This window comes from Cloeon dipterum, chromosome 4, assembly GCF_949628265.1.
Source record: "Cloeon dipterum chromosome 4, ieCloDipt1.1, whole genome shotgun sequence".
NCBI classification, from domain to species: domain Eukaryota; kingdom Metazoa; phylum Arthropoda; class Insecta; order Ephemeroptera; family Baetidae; genus Cloeon; species Cloeon dipterum.
This window is the reverse complement of record NC_088789.1, coordinates 7,726,694-7,743,075: the sequence shown is the minus strand read 5'-3', so window position 1 is coordinate 7,743,075 and position 16,382 is coordinate 7,726,694. Positions and strand designations below refer to the sequence as shown.

The 16,382-nt window shown below is 39.5% G+C and overlaps 4 protein-coding genes across 5 annotated transcripts; all 4 read right to left on the bottom strand.

The window, feature by feature from the left end:
* Positions 1-1,115: 1,115 nt before the first annotated feature.
* LOC135943953 (probable G-protein coupled receptor Mth-like 1) lies at positions 1,116-3,895 on the bottom strand. Its single transcript, XM_065490621.1, has 6 exons — positions 3,617-3,895; positions 2,822-3,090; positions 2,506-2,764; positions 1,999-2,080; positions 1,781-1,935; positions 1,116-1,720 (listed from the first exon to the last, which is right to left on the bottom strand). Exons 1-6 carry the CDS (start codon positions 3,882-3,884, stop codon positions 1,296-1,298), a joined length of 1,458 nt encoding a protein of 485 aa, XP_065346693.1. The 5' UTR covers positions 3,885-3,895; the 3' UTR covers positions 1,116-1,295.
* A 162-nt stretch (positions 3,896-4,057) lies between these two features.
* LOC135943995 (uncharacterized) lies at positions 4,058-7,503 on the bottom strand. Its single transcript, XM_065490666.1, has 7 exons — positions 7,303-7,503; positions 6,968-7,178; positions 6,011-6,355; positions 5,450-5,598; positions 5,214-5,391; positions 4,824-5,158; positions 4,058-4,351 (listed from the first exon to the last, which is right to left on the bottom strand). The coding sequence occupies exons 1-7, from the start codon at positions 7,486-7,488 to the stop codon at positions 4,088-4,090; spliced, it is 1,668 nt and encodes a 555-aa protein (XP_065346738.1). The 5' UTR covers positions 7,489-7,503; the 3' UTR covers positions 4,058-4,087.
* A 488-nt stretch (positions 7,504-7,991) lies between these two features.
* LOC135942357 (probable 4-coumarate--CoA ligase 1) lies at positions 7,992-11,444 on the bottom strand. Its single transcript, XM_065488430.1, has 7 exons — positions 11,259-11,444; positions 10,995-11,205; positions 10,537-10,899; positions 10,318-10,472; positions 10,009-10,186; positions 8,512-8,837; positions 7,992-8,328 (listed from the first exon to the last, which is right to left on the bottom strand). Exons 1-7 carry the CDS (start codon positions 11,442-11,444, stop codon positions 8,047-8,049), a joined length of 1,701 nt encoding a protein of 566 aa, XP_065344502.1. The 3' UTR covers positions 7,992-8,046.
* A 254-nt stretch (positions 11,445-11,698) lies between these two features.
* LOC135943431 (uncharacterized) lies at positions 11,699-15,984 on the bottom strand. 2 transcript variants are annotated; one of them, XM_065489953.1, is made up of 7 exons: positions 15,666-15,984; positions 15,397-15,607; positions 13,777-14,145; positions 13,224-13,378; positions 12,999-13,173; positions 12,579-12,910; positions 11,699-12,001 (listed from the first exon to the last, which is right to left on the bottom strand). In XM_065489953.1, the coding sequence occupies exons 1-7, from the start codon at positions 15,861-15,863 to the stop codon at positions 11,726-11,728; spliced, it is 1,716 nt and encodes a 571-aa protein (XP_065346025.1). In that variant the 5' UTR covers positions 15,864-15,984; the 3' UTR covers positions 11,699-11,725. The 2 variants fall into 2 exon arrangements, with proteins under 2 accessions (XP_065346025.1, XP_065346026.1); XM_065489954.1 differs by having other exon boundaries at positions 13,786-14,145.
* Positions 15,985-16,382: the final 398 nt, after the last annotated feature.

Here is a 16,382-nt window from a genome sequence, read left to right as displayed (position 1 = left end):
GTTTCTGAAGCACAAACTGTTATTATTGAAGTGAGTTAACACTACAGGTAATTTGTTATTTCAATGTGGCACCACATTTAGTCCATTATGGTTAGCTAAATTAAAATTTTCTATGATTTAAATTTACTTAAAGTTACTTTTTGTGGTTGCTAAACTTTTTAAATTGGAATACTAGGTAGCACATATTTAGATTGTTTGAAAATTTCATTATTTCACTGCCACTTCGTGGTTTATTGTACTTTATGAGTAGGGTTACAGTCAAGTCATATTAGCCATTAAAATTTGTGTCCTGTCCCAGTCGGTCTGACTCACAATCATTATCACAGCACCGGACGAATAAATTGAGCGAGCGCACAGGCAGCAGTTGAGCAGAAATGGACCACAACACCGATGTCTCATCGGATCTAAAGTCCTTGAGAGGTTCAAAGCAGCAATTATTAACGATTGGTGAGCTTTCGCAATCGTCTAATTTCGTAATTTGATCTTATTGACTCACAACGCGAGCAAATTTTCTAAATTTGCAACATTACAATTTAGAATTAAGAGCCTGCGAATTGACTTCGAATTGGAAAAATTCAAATCGAATAAGAAATTTCGTCTTTTGTCTAGAAATTTTCCCTCTTACCATGATTTTAATTGCAAACAGCTAGTTTGCAAAATGTAACTTCAGGCATAAAGTTTTTTAGTAGAATAAAGGCAATATAATTTATGTGTGTGTGCGCGCTTATTAAATGAAGCTGCTGCGTAAATAACACAACATAGCGTAGAACGTTCAGTTTGAATTATGAATCAAAATTTGGCAATTTTGAAATATAGAAAAGGTCAGCAACTATTCACTTGAGAGATTTTAAACCTAAATTCCACTGTGCGCTTGTGTTTTTCTAAACAATCTTTAAGCATTACCTGAAACTGAGGAGAATACTTTACGATAGCAGCGACAGCTATGAGATATAGTGCGACCCTTCATTCCTTTCTTGCTTTCATGCCAGTCTTTTTTAACATATTTCTCCTTTCGAACGACCTGACAAGGAATGCAGCTCGCAGGTCAGCAGACGAGATTCGAAGGTTGCCTTGTACTACCTGGCAAAGGTAATCTTAATGATTTGATTAGACCTGGTTTTGGTATAAAGAAGGCTTTAATGTAATGTATGTTAAGAATATAATTTTTTTAAGAGTGTCAAAGACACAAATTATGAAGTGATAAAGCAATACGTTTTTATTTTCATCCTTTCCAAGGCACGAGACTAATTTTTTTACAGAAAATCCATTTTTCTAAACATATATCAAAATTGAAACTACATATGAATGTCGGAGTGAGATGCAGAGGTTTCAATTGTGGTCATTGCAACATCGTTCGCCTCTTCTGGAATTTCTTTTCTCGGCCAAAAGCGCATTCGCAAAGGCTCCCAGACAGCATCATTGGAGTAAACGCAAATCCAGAAGACGAACACGCCGCGAATGGCGCTGACCGAGTCGGTGACGTGCCAAATGGCAAACTTACTTCCGTCAGCCCAGGACATAATTTCGAACAGCCACGTGAATCCCATCAGCAGCAGCAGTTTGATTATGAGCGTGGAGGACTCCTTATCCTGCTGCTTCCTTCTCAAGGAACTAATTTTCTGGCGCCGAAAGCGAACTTCGATTATGATCAGCAACACCGTGTTGATCACCAGCAAGAGTAGAATCGGCCCATTCATGTAGATGAAACTGCCCCAGAAAGCTGCGAGCGCAAAACGATTAATTAATACGGTTTCAAAGAGATTTTCTTTCGGGACTTTACATCTAAACCAGCAGCTCTCCACTCCGATCCCAGGGCTCAACGTGGGGTGAGAAGTGGTGATGTCCACGACTAGCATGATAAGGAAAAGCACGAAAGAAGTTCCTGACACGTAGGCAGCGAGTTTGTAAAAAATGTCAACAGTGCACATTTCAGCCCTAGGATTTAATTGATAAAAAATAATCAAATTATATATTATAATATTTATACAATTATCATACTTTTTGGTTATGATGAACAAATCGATGCACATCACGTTGAGCCAGAAAAATGAGGCCAGCTCAAAAGTATATTGAACGTAGGCTGAAAAATTAATTTTATGAAACCATATTAAAATCCAGTCGAGCAAGATTTAGAGGGTTGAGAGGAATTTCTCAGCATGCACACAATGGGATTTTCGGGATTTAAACCACACTATCAGACCTCAAGTTAAAGAAACAAATACTAGCCGATGGTAAAATTATTTAAAAATAAATTTTAAAAAAATGTGTTATGCCATTGAATATGTTGCTGTTCATGAAACTTTTTAGTTTAGCATTATTTACTGTCATTCACTTGGTCAAATTTTCGCAACTGAAACTAAAAACTAAAAAGTAGTTCTAATTTATTGCAAGACAGAGTTGATGTTTTTTTAATGTATGTCAGGTTCCTTCAATATTTATTGTACTGTTGATTCCAAGTATATTATTCAACACAAATTTTTCGTTTCATACAGTTTGAATTTTTACCCATGGTTTTGCACGCAGTAATGTAGCTCGCTTCTGCTGACAAGACTTTCACCGTCAGGCCAATGTACGCGAGCAGCAAAGTGCAGGAAAAGCAGACCACAGATCTGTCGAACACGGAGTAGTGGTTTTGGGTGAATACGTAGGCCAGCACAGTCAGCAGCAGGAACACGGCGCTCACCACAAAAAACAAAGGGAACACGATCACTTCCCAGTCTATGACGGGGTCGCAAAGCAGAACATTCAAGTGCCTCTTATTATCCTGAAATGCAAAAATCAAAATCGAATTTTCCCAATGCGATTCTAGCAATTTGTTTACGTGGGGCATCAAGCAGTAACTTTTAGCATTGGTGTATTTCGACGTGAACGGATCATTTTTGTTTGGCGAGTAGATCGATCCGTCTTTCTGGATTCGGAAGTCGCTGGTGGTCAGCCCGTCGTCCCAGAAAAAGCCTTCGATTGTGCACGCTGCCTCGTGCACGACCTTAAAATATGAGGTGACCGACACGGTCTTCTTAACGTCTCCTTCCCAGACTGGGACGTGGATTGGCAGCGGTGCCATCGGCAGATGTGCAATTTCGGCGACATCTGATTAAAAATTTGAAAATTACTCCTCATGCTCGTAGAGATATAGGTTTAAATTTTAAATTTAACATTCTGTGCATGAGATAAAAAAGCTAGCAGTTTTGAGGCATCAAAATATATTTCAGCTTTTACAAAATAAAATTTTGTCACTCATCCCTCCTATAATGGAACAATAAATTTTTTGGAACATTGAGCGTGTTTAACAGTGCTTAACGCTTAGAAAATTGGTCATATTAAGTTTTCTTTTACAATTATTTAAATTTTTTACCCACCCGTTGATTGTTGGTTCGCCAGTGGGAGAGAAGCAATCATAAAATATATTTAAATAAATTAAATTTCATCGTATAGAATTTTTATTTTCCCAATTTTTTAAGAGAAAATAGTACTTGAAGAATTTGAGTCTGCAAAAGAACATTATACTATACACTTCACTATTTAATGTTTGTTCCATTCCTTAATTATTTTAAATTTTAAATGCACTTTCACTACGATCTTTCAATTTTATCATTTTCCCAAAGGTAAATTGTACCTCTCATGCAGAGGCGGATGCAATCGCCGAGCATACAAGGACAAGTCCACCAAATTATCTCATCCTGGCTTGTGCGCTCGTGCCAATAGGTGCCAACTGGGAAAACGGTGCCATTTATGGTCAAAAGGCTGCCGTCTCGTTGCACCGTGCCGTCGGTCACTTTAGTCCGCAGGTTCTTGTCGCAGAGTCTGAGCACCCTGCTGGAAACTAGGCTCGGAGCGAGCAACAGAATAAGGCATGCAAAGAAAACGCGTATATTCGTCTCCATTACGTCCGAATAAATAAGACTTATGTAGTGTGTCTTAAGCTGTCGCACAAACGGAAATGACAAATGCACACAAGAAGCGACCGCAATGACCGCCTAGTTTATTTCAGGATGAGATCTTATCAACCAAGAAAAATACCTCCTACTGAACAATGAAATAAATAAAAATCAGAAGGTTCGTAATTTACGAAATTTATTAAATACAATCATTCAAGATCTTTCTTCAATATTTTTCCAGCAGCACTTCTCGGGATTAGGTCAACAAATTGAACTCCACCCGACAATTTCTTAAATTTTGCCACTTTTGTTGCTAAGAATGCGTGCACGTCTTCCACGGTGATTTTTGAACCGGCTGTTCTGACGACGAAAGCCTTTGGACCCTCTCCATCCTCGACTGGCACCCCTATGACGGCGACGTCGGCCAACCCCGGCATTTTGATCAGCACGTCTTCAATTTCGGTCGGCGACACCTGCATGAGAGGAGTGGAATAATAACTATATGTTCTCGTGATCTGCATAAATAAACTGCGGTTCCAAAACGAAGTTAAATTGGAATTTACATTTAACTACGTTTTTCACTTATTTTTTGCGTGATTTTGTTCCCCTCTAACTATCAATTCCACTTTTAGAATATTTTTTTGTATGAACGTTTGACTCAATTATTCAATGCAGCCTCTCCTTTCGTCGCACAAGCGACCTAAGAAGGGAATAATTAAAAAAATCAGATCTCTTTCTGTCGTGATTTTAGTCAGCTCATTTTTCTATTTCACAACTAAAAAGTTGAAGTCAAGACATCGTGTCAGGAAAATATTCTTGTGTTTAGATCAATTTTAAATAAGATTTTTGGCATTCAGAATTAGAAAAGACATACTACAATTATTCAAAACACATACGATTCACTTGTTATTTTAAAAAATAGCCAAAGTTACTTAAGATTTTTACCTGAAATCCCTTGACTTTGATTATATCTTTGAGCCTGTCGACGATGTACACGTTTTCACTGGAATCAAAACGCGCCTGGTCACCCGTCCTGAGCCAGCCGTCGTCGGTAATGATCTCCTTGGTGGCCTCCTCGTTTTCTAGGTACCCTTTCATGACAGTTGGGCTGCGCAGCCACAGCTCACCAGCCTCCCCAATGGGCAGAGCCTCTCCAGTCTCGTTCACGATTTTCGCTTCGCAATTGGCACACAGTTTTCCAACGGGCATCCCGTACTCGCCGTATTTCACCGTCTCCGACGTAACTATAATCCCTCCTGCAGTTTCCGTCAGGCCGTATCCTACAGCAGAAACTGCCGTGAAAACGACATGGATAGCTTATTAAAAAAAACGTACCGTTCATGAAAAATGGCTGGATATGCTCGCTTTTCTGCAAGAACTCTTCCACGATTTGGCCGGTGATCGGCGCTGCACCTGTGCTGACGAACTTCAGGTTTTCCATCACATCTGGCGTTATCTGTGGTGACCTCGACATATGCTCCACCAGGGGTGGCACGAGAAACAGGTGTGAGGGCTGCAGTTTAAATTTTTAGAATCTAATCGAACCATTGTAGATCGTTTATCACGCGAACCTTGTAGGTTTTCAAGGCATGCAAGAAGGTAGAAGGGTCGAACTTGGGCAGTGAGACTACCTGCATCCTTCGCCGCAAGGAAAATCCCATGAACATCGACAATCCGTAAATGTGGAAAAATGGTATCACAGCTACAGTTGATCGTGGTTCTAAATCAGAAATGATGAAACCAGTATTTACTGAGATTGGTAAAATTTTATTTGGATTTTTCAATTTAAACTTTTGGTTAATTTTTTGATAATTCTTTGCAACGAAAAATATTCAGCTTGCGTTGAAAGTTTTTACAATCTATTCCCATTGAAATGCATAAATCTTATTGTTAGCTTTATCTCAAACCTTCTTTCCATCAATAGACACGGTGAATAATTGCACAACCAAACAATCAAGATGGTAACCTTATCATCTGCATAACAACACGTCAATGATGAGGTGGTCTCATTTTTTAAATATTTTTTTTGCAGATAACCTGTTCAGATTTGCTTTACAATTTTTCAAGAGCGAAAAGTGAATCACCGTCAGCTAGATTCTTAAGTCCAAATGATAATAAGATGAATGGCATACCTGTCTTGTAATCAGGAATCGCGTGGAGCATGGTCTCGGCCTGGGCGACCAAATTGTAGTGCGATATGACAACCCCCTTGGGCACGCCGGTGGTGCCGCTGGAGAAGGGCAGCGCTATATTTGCCTGCGGGGATGCCTTATCTAGTCGGCGGACTGCCCTCGTGCTTTTGGCCACCAGGGTTTTGAAGTCGACCGTGTCTTTTTGGCTGCCGTCGCCGCCGACCAGGATAACCGGCAATCCGCCGCCAGGCAGTTCTGCCATTGCTTCTTTCACGGTGTCCAAAAGCGGGGGTATCGTGATAATCACCTTGGCTTTCGAGTGGGCCAACAACTTCCACAGCTCAGCTTCAAATGAAAAAAAAAATTAATTCAAACTTTTAAAAATATCATATCCAAAAGTGTACAGCAAGAAAACTTACTTTGAGAGAAGCAGCGAAAATTTGTAAAAATTGATTAACTTTTTGATGTAGAGTGCTGCACGCATATTTTGCGTTTAATAAACCATTAATAAATTCAAATTTTTAGATGAAAACGACGTGCATATATTGTAAGTTTTTTTAGATAAAAAGAAAAAAATATGCAGATAATTTTGTTAAATTTAAAATTATCGAATGGCTCTCAGCTCTCGCTGATTAATTCAGGATGGATATCTATATGAGTGACATTTTGAAAGAAAAAATAGCGTTTTATTCAATTTTTTACTTTTAAAGTTACCCATCCTGAATCGTATCTGTGCAGAGCCAAGCCATTTGATAATTTTGAATTAATTTTTTTTCAGTTTTATCAAATTTTCAATTTTATTTAGTTATTTCCTATTTAAAGATTTTCAAATATTTAAATGGAATTTTAAAAAACAAAAGAATTTTTAACCAGATTATTTTCTATTTTATTTTTCAAGAATACCCCGTGGAAATTGTATTTTGCTGTCTACTAAAATACGAGTTAAAATTATCTTACATGATGTGTACAGAGGGTTGATCAAACTTGACACTATCCCAGTGGAAGCGGCGGCAAAGAAGGCTATTGCATACTCTGGAATGTTGGGCAGCAACAAAGCAATATTATCTTCGCTCTGTAGTCCAAATTCTGCCGGCAAATTTGCACTGAGCCGATCGATGGCAGCGTACGCTTGCCCATAAGTTAGGCTACGTCCGCTCACGCCGCAAGTCTGAAAATTAAATTTCCTTTAATGAGATGAATAAATTTTTCTGCAATTGAAAAAAAACAAAGAAACAGAGCAAGCAGAAAAGTCGCACTGATAATTAACAGCAAGAGTTGTGATAAACACTTACAAAAGCAGTTTTGTTTTCAAACTGTTTGTGATCTTTCCAAACGTAATCGACAAAATTCTTATCCGATGGAATGGAAGCGACAGTGTCTGAAGACAAAATTTTGGTTGCATCGTCAAAAAGGAGCCTGTTCAGTTTTAAATAAAATTGGTTGGAGCGCGGCAAGCGCTGCGATCGTGACAGAAACATTGCAAATGATAAGACTTTATGTACAATTGCGACGTTCTGCTCTATTATATATGAATATTTCTTATCAGGCGAGAGAAAATTATTGCACAATTTTACGATAAGTCACTGTTTATATATGTATATCCTCTAATGCGATTTGTGGCACTTTGAAAAGGCGAGATCTTATCGTGCTCAACGGCGTTCGTACGATTATGAGCTGACCTCTGCACCGCTCCTCTTTAAATGTGAGCAAATTTAAGCTCTATTGTGTATAGAAACACTCTGACTTTATCAAGCGAATTGATCAAAATTCAAATCGATTTTGTGTTAGGTCTTTTATCATTTTCTGAGATGTGATAAAAATTATGAAAATTATATATTATTATGAAGTAGCCAATAAATAGTGACCATTAATGATGGTATTGAATTTTATGAAATAATATATCCTAAGTATAATTTTTTGTTAAAATTAAATTTTTATTCATTTTCTGTGTTAGGTCTTTATTTCAATTTGATTATTTTTTATATTTAGATGGGGACAAGAACAAGGCATATAGTATTCATATTTCTATGAATGGATTATTTCAATTCATTGTCAGCCAAAAGCTTTTTCAGCGTTTTTCCAGCTGCGCTCTTTGGTATTTCAGACACGAACATCACTCCTCCCTTAAGTTGCTTGAAAGGCGCAACTTTCTGCTCAACAAATTTAATGACGTCCTGCTCCGTCACGTTACTGTCGGCCTTCTTTACAATAAATGCTTTGGGAAGTTCTCCCGAAGTCTGGTTTGACACACCGATAACCGCTGCATCAGCTACTCCGTCTATTTCAAGAAGAAGAAGTTCTAGTTCAGTCGGGGAAACCTGGAAAGGTTGATCGATAAAGCATTTGATTTTACTTTGCTCGAATGCCAAATTTTTGCCACAGCACCCTGGACGATAACAAAATAATGCTATAAGACTAAATTAATTCTGAACCTCGGAGGCAAGAATTAATGATAATGTATGGAAAACATGTACCTTAACATGAATCAACGCAAAACTAACCTGGAATCCCTTGACTTTAATCAGGTCCTTCTTTCTGTCCACAAGGCTGATGTGTCCGTCCTCAGGATCGATGTATCCGATGTCTCCAGTCGTGAGCCAGTTGTCTTCAGACATTATCTCTGTGGTTGCTTTCTCATTGTTCAAGTAGCCCTTCATGACCTGCGGACCTCGCACGCACAGCTCTCCGACCTGGCCCATTGGAAGGGCGAGTCCTCGATCGTTTACAACCTTAATCTCAGTGTTTGGGCCTGGAAGGCCAACCGTCTCTTTTTGGAAGCTGCCTGGCGTGATTGTGGCCAAAGCACTCGTCTCCGTCATTCCAAATCCTATATACCAGATGATTAAATTTTAAAATAAATATTTTTACGTGAATAGTGAACAAACTGAAGGGCTTGAAAAAATGCCTCACTATATACTTATAAAAATCGTACCTAAATCAAAATTATTTTACGTGCTTGTTTATTTTTTAATGTATATAAAAATATTCAGTTGCTTGACTGTCTAAAATCACAAAAACTATACACCTTAAACACCCAACCACGCAGGCAAGTACATTAAATAGAGTGCAGTAAAGGACGCTGCGTTTTATGCATGGACGACGACAGCGGCCGCCGCAAGAGGCAAAAATAATGCCAATAAATATAAACCTGAAGTACACAGACTTAATTTTTTTAAAAGGTGCGGGGGAGGTGCGATCGACTTCAACGAACGTGCGCGCATCATCGAGAGGCGGCAGCTTCGAGGCGACGCGAACGACTAGCACCGCAGCGTCTGCGGCGTTTTCGGCCAGCGAGCATTTTTCTCTCAGGATTTTCCGTTACCGAATTTCCCTCCTTGTGGCAAGTGTACAGTGATTTGTGGATTACTTTTTTTTGTATTGAGGCTCAGGGTGGCGAGAGATTTCCATTGTAATTAATCGCTTGTGCATTATCTTGCTAGTATATGGTCTGCCCTTTCTTGCTATAATATATCTCATTTATACATATTTTTATTTATTATTGTATGTGTATTGATACGGCAAAAATAAACAAGCACAAGAACAATAAAATATGATATGATATTTTTTAATTTGAATCAGTGATGTGTAGGAAATTAATTTACTAATTTCTCTTTGATAGAATAGCGGATGAAAAAATTATTTTATAGTTAATTTCTAAAGATATAATTTAAATTTTAAAGAGGGTGCCACAAAGCCACATCTCCTCAATAAAGTGCTGTGATAATAATTAATGATTGTGTAGAATTAATCGAACTTGTCCTCGTTGATTAAAGTCGAGATTTTTTTATCGAAATTTTTTGGTTCCAACTGGTGCCCTAGCTAGTCATGAGAGGGTCCTAACACGTAGGTTCTCAGGTACAGAATGAAGAAGACCAATTGGAGCCGAAACATGTCGAGGATGAAAATCACAACTTTAACGAGAACAAGTCCGATTATTTCTACATCATCTGAAATGTTTTCCTCGAGTTAAAATTCCATATCATATTAATAATTACTACCATTTTTCACGATTAGCTTCGGGTTTCCAGATTTTGCTTTCAGTTGGTTGACCAGTTGCTTGGAAAGAGGGGCCGCGGCATTGGCTGCAAACGTCAGGTGGCTCAGCGCTTTTCTACTGATCAAAGGTGAGCTCGCCACAAACGACATGAGTGGCGGCACAAAGCACATGTAGCTTGGCTGAAATTTCATGTCATTTTTCAGGAGCTGTGCAACCGGCTTCGCAGGAATGCTTAACGTGTTGCATGCATCAAATTTGCCACAGAGTTAATATCTGTTACATTCAAGACGGTATAAAATCAAAATAATACCTTGTGCTTAGAAAATGTGGTGGCAAAGAGTTTAGGCTCAAAATTAGGCAAAGTTACGATGTAGTATCCACGAAACAAGCTCAAACCCAAAATGTTGACCAGACCATAAATGTGAAACAGTGGTATGGCCGCGAGAGTCACTTCTTGGAAGGATCCTAGGGATTAATCCAGTCAAAAATTATTCAAAGCCACCCAGTTTAATTCACTGTCCACTCTCACCGATGGATTTTTGTGGAATGACGTCTGGGTGGTCGGCGATGGAAATCGCCGCAACGAGGTTTCTGTGCGTCAAGACGACTCCTTTCGGCAAGCCTGTTGTGCCGCTCGAGTACGGAATCACAACGGGCGCCTCAGGATCCGGCTTTTTCGGCGTGTCAGCCCCTTTATATTTCTTCTGAGCCAAGTCCTGAAAGCCGTAGACGTTTTGCTTCTTGTCAGTTTTGCCGTCCACTACGATGATGCATCCTCTGCCGAGAGAACTCTTCAGAGCCGATCTCACTTTGGGCAGCAAGGATTGGGTTGTGACCACAGCCGACACTTCAGTGTCCACAAATTGCTTAGCCAACTCATCTGAGGTTGAAAATTTTTAATTTAACTGATTATAGGTGACACAAAAAAAATAAACAGCACAAATAATTTTTTCTCTGTATTTTTAATAGATTAATAAATTAAATTGCCTTTTGTGTAGATTGGATTTGCCGGTGTTGAAATCAACCCCGCAGATGCTGCTCCGTAAAAGGCAGTCGCGAACTCGGGGATGTTGGGCAGCACAAGGCCCAATTTTTCTCCCTCCTTGAGACCCAAAATCACGCCCAAATTGGCACCGAAATTTTCTGACGAGCGTTTCAGCTGGCCGTAACTGTAGCTTCGTCCAGTCTCTCCACAAGTCTAGAATTCAAAGAATCGGAAAAGCAAAACAAAAAAATGTCAATGGCTCTCACCAGAGCTGGCTTCAATTCCCAATTTTTGACATTTCTCCAGATCAGGCTGCTAACGTCAACTCGAGGAATGTCCACGGTTGTCACCGACTTTAAAATGTTCGACTCAAATTTAAAATTTTTTCCATTGTCACTGCAGCTTCGAATGTTTCTCAGCTTGCAGCTGAGCGGTCCCCGGCTAAGAAGCATTTTGAGAATGAAGCGATCAACACTCTATTGAGTAGCTTCTCGCCTTATCAGCCCCGACTGAAAATCAAATCACGCAGATAATACCCCCCTGCAACCTGCCCACGACATCCAGCAGCAGGCTTCAAAATATTTGCTCTTAGTGATATTGATGAAGGACAAATATTGGCTCGTGCATGTATGCCAATTAAATGATAAAAACAGTATTGAACTTTTCATTGTTTAAATTGTCGGGGTGAAAAATACAAATATTAAACTTTCATAATATATTAAAGTTTTATTTCTCAGGCACTTGATTTAAGGTCTTTCCTCAAAATTTTTCCCGCGGCGCTGCGAGGAATTGCTTCTAGGAACTGCACTCCCCCTCTGAGTTTCTTGAATTCAGCAACTTTCGGATTCAAAAAGTCCATCACAGTTTGTTCGGTGATCTGCGCACCCGGCTTCTTAACGATGAACGCCTTCGGCAGCTCTCCATTCTTTTCGTCAGGAAGACCAATCACAGCGACGTCCGCAACTCCTTCCAGCTGAATCAGAATCGACTCGATTTCGGTTGGAGAAACCTATTAAAAATTTTATATAATTCAGATTTTCTTTTTCAAAATATAATGTCAGGTTAAGAATATTTAAGCAACATATTATATTCTCCCCGCTGGAAAGATAAAAGTTTTAGTTTTCTATAAATAATTTAAAATATTTTTTTTAAATATCTTCAAAATGTTTCAAAGATTTGTGAAAATTCTATATTCATCCCATTTAGGCTAAATATTGGATTTTTTTTATTTAGGACACAATACATATAGGGACACAGCCAGCCCGTTGACTCGCATTGTTAAAGGCTTTCTCAGGAGTGTCAAAGCAACGGGAGATATTTGAGCTATTCGGGGATCTAATACTGGCTGCCCAATGTCACCGATGGCAAAAGGTGGTTATTTTAGTGACTCGAAATGCTCAGATAGTTCAACGGGCAACGGGCACCGACGCCGACTCGCCACTTTCTGGTTTTAGCACCGTTCCAGCGGCTTAAAAGGGACAAAAAATGTCTGCCGTTTCAATTAAAGACCTCTCGGTATGAAAGTCCACGGAATGTGCTGAGCAGAGTTTAAAAAATATTTATAAAATTAATTAAACAATTTTAACCTGATAGCCTTTGACTTTGATGAGCTCTTTGACTCTATCTACGATGTTGACGTGTCCGTACTCGTCGAAAAAGGCGACGTCACCGGTTTTTAACCAGCCGTCCTCGGTGATTGTCTCCTTGGTGACTTTCTCGTTGTTGAGGTAGCCGCTGATGATCTGTGGCCCTCGCGCGCACAGTTCTCCAACTTGGCCTTGAGGCAGTGCGTTGCCCTCGTTGTCAGCGATTTTAAACTCGGTGAAAACACCTGGAGGACCCAGTGATTTCGCCTTGCATGTTGGCATTATTTCTGGCATTACAGTTAACAGGCAGCTGCTCTCGGTCATTCCGTAGCCTGAAAATGCATCATTAAAAAAATTTAGCATCTGCAATAAATCAAAGCTCTCAAACAAAATCGAAAAACGCTCTTGCACAATTTTTACCTGTTTTAAATATACTAGTTGGTCCCAATTTCGCAACGAACTCGTCCATGATTTGTTTTGTAAGAGGAGCAGCGCCCGAAACTGTCAATTTGATATTTTGCATCGCTTCTCTCGAAATAGAAGGCGACCTGGCCATGAAATGCACCAGCGGGGGAACCAAAAACAGATGAGTGGGCTAGAATTTAATTGCTTCACTTGAGCTCCTTCACATTTGCGTCTACTTACCTTGTACTTTTCAAATGCTTGAGAGTATGTAGTGGGGTCGAAACGGGGAAGTGTTATGACTCTGTAGCCGCGACCAATGCAGCAACCAAGAATGATTACAGAACCATAAATGTGGTAAAATGGAATCACAGCAAGCGTGGAATTTTTTCTCCCATCTGAAAAGAATCAATCATAAAAACTTGATTTATTACATAAACACCTACAGGAAACATTAGAGACGGAAAGAGCGAAACATTTTTAATTACTTTAATGTTTTAAGAATTATAATTTAAATACAAAATTTGATTTAATAGCTTGCGGGCTTATAAAATATTTTGTCGAAAATTTCTTTGAGATTAATGATAATCATTAATTGGTATTAAAGATAAAATAATACGATTTTAGGGCCGAATATATTAAAAACCTTGTCTCAGAAAATAATATTAAATGGACAACATGTGAATAGTATTAAAATATATTACGATGAATTTTTCAAACGATTTTTAATTATTCATCAAATTAATTAATAAAATATTCTAACACGAGTGAAATTTAATTAAAAACCTAAACCAACTTCCACCACCTTCAACACCGCTCGTGACAGCATCAGGATGGTCCCCGATGGAGAGTCCTGCCACCAGGTTGCGGTGGCTGATGACCACCCCCTTGGGCATGCCGGTGGTGCCGCTCGAATAGGGCAACACCGCCAGGCACTGTGGGTCGGGTTTTGGCAGCCTTTCGGCGCCCTTAATCTGCTGGGTGATCAGCTCGTCCAGCAGGAAAGTGTCCTTGGCCCCTGCCGCAGGTGGAGCCTGGCCGGTGAGCACGACCGGCGCCCCTCCACCGGGCATCCTGCTCAGGGCCTCCCTGACGCGGTCAGCCAGCTCAGGGGTGGTCACCACGAGGCTCACTTTGGCGTCGGTGAACTGCTTCAGCAGCTCATCTGAAAGAGGAAAGAGAAAAATGCCTGAAATTTAGCAATTATGCAACCCGCGCTGGTGGCCGGTCTAGCGGATTGCATAACTCAACCCCTGGCGGATTTTTCTGCAAATTTGAGCGGGATATTATCTTTGCAAATTATGGATATTATCAGTACTAATAACAAAAACAAGATTACAATAATTGCGGCTATGATACGGCAATCGAGGCTTTTTATGATTTTATTGTCTAAAAAGGTGACTTTTAGGATTACTTAGAAAATGTTTGAAAGCTTATATATTGGAATTGTACTACTTTATTTGCGTATTTCTTCGTAACGTTGTCAGAAGATCGTTTACCCAATTTCAGAGCAGTGTTCTAACAAAGTGCACAATTTTCGTGGGCTTAATCTTAATTTTTATCTGTTAACGGCTTCAAACGGGCTATTTTTTCTGTAAGATAACGTTTGATGTTTTTGGAGGAATTAGTGGAATTGAGAATATTAGTAGAAAATATTACTTCTCATGACTTTTTTGGACAAGTCATTTCCTTAGCTCCAATAAATTGTTTCTATCTGATGGAAAAACCTTCAGCTCATTGAAAATTTTGTTTCATTCGGTTTCTGATCTTCAGGAATGTTAAAAAATGATTTAGTTTAGCTCCCAGTGTTTGGTTGATTAGAACGATTTCAAGTGAGGTTCACTAGTAATTGATGCTATACTTTATTGCATAACAATTAATGAGAGGCGCAGACGAATTATTAAATTATTTTTAATTTCCTACACTGAGTAAATGATCCAAATTCGAAAGTGCCTCGAAAATAAAAAGCATTTTATTTTAAAGATTAACGCTAAGAAAAACGATCACATTTAAATTAATATATACTTCCCAATTCTCACTATTGTGTTTAGTAAATAAAGTAACAAATGATGTCGTCTATGAATGCTTTTTAGAAATTTTTATCAGAGTTGGGTTGCCTAAACTGCTTCAATAAATTATTTAAAGCGCTAAGCTAGTTGGAAAAACATAATATATAATATCGTAATGGATTTCTAGATTTCTAAATGCTCGTCAGGATAAAATATATCTAAAAATTAAGAAAGTAAAATTACATATTTCTTCTATAAAAGGCAACGTATTTGCTCTGAATTCAGATTTGTACATAATAAAATAAGAACCTTCTGATCTTATATGCCAAATTTTCCTTGAACAAGAATTGTAATCTCGTTTGTTCAAATTCGGACACGATGACCGGTGCAGATTCGCAATTTCATACCTGACGTGTAGATAGGATTGGCCGGGCTGACGACCAAACCCGCTGCAAGACACCCGTAAAACACGATTGCAAATTCCGGCATGTTGGGCAGCACGAGGCCCACGACGTCGCCCTGCCTGAGTCCGAATTTGGCGGGCAGGTTCACGCTCAGCCTGTCGAAGGCTCCGTGCGTCTGGCCGAAAGTGAGGCTCTTCCCGCTAATTGCACAAGTCTGCACGGCATGCCAAAAATTACTTAATGGTTCGAGCACATCTTTTTTGATTTGTCACCAAAGCCAGCTCGGACTCGTGTTTTTTGTAGTCCCTCCAGACGTAGTCGCACGCGTTGATAGCGGGCAGGGTGCCTTGGTAGGGCGAGCGCACGATGTGCGTTTTCGGGTCGTAGATGCCATTGAACTTTTTCGGATTGTACGCCAGCGACGACGACCACCGCAGAAGCCTCGGAAACGCCGCCCTTGCGGTCAACATCGTGCTGATTTGGCACTGTGCGACGAAATTTAGGTGCACGACCGCGCAGTGAAGGGCCAAATGAGTTGATAAGACGATCCTCAACGATAAGACACGACCGCTGGTTGACTGTGTGAGAGAAAACTGGAAAATAGTGCTCTCCACGCTTGGTCCAGGCAAGCAGCCTTGTTTATTTATATATCTAGAAGCGAAGGCTCTCTCGCGACTGATAAGGAGCGCCGTTTGTCCTATTCAAGTTCAGTTGTTTATCTCTGTATATACTGCTGCGCAGCACAAATGAAGTTAGCTTATTTTCCGAGCTCAAATATTTTCAAGTTTAGATTCTCTTGATTTATTACGTGTTCTTGGTATTATCTAACAGTGTAGGGTACAAGAGTCGAAAAACTCTCTTCTTATCACCAATCTGATTCATGGTTGATAAGAGTTTTATATAATAACTCGAATAGAATTGCTAAGAATTTTGGATGGTCTTCAGAAGAAAAACAAATTGATTTTAAACAAAGTCATTAAGACATCATT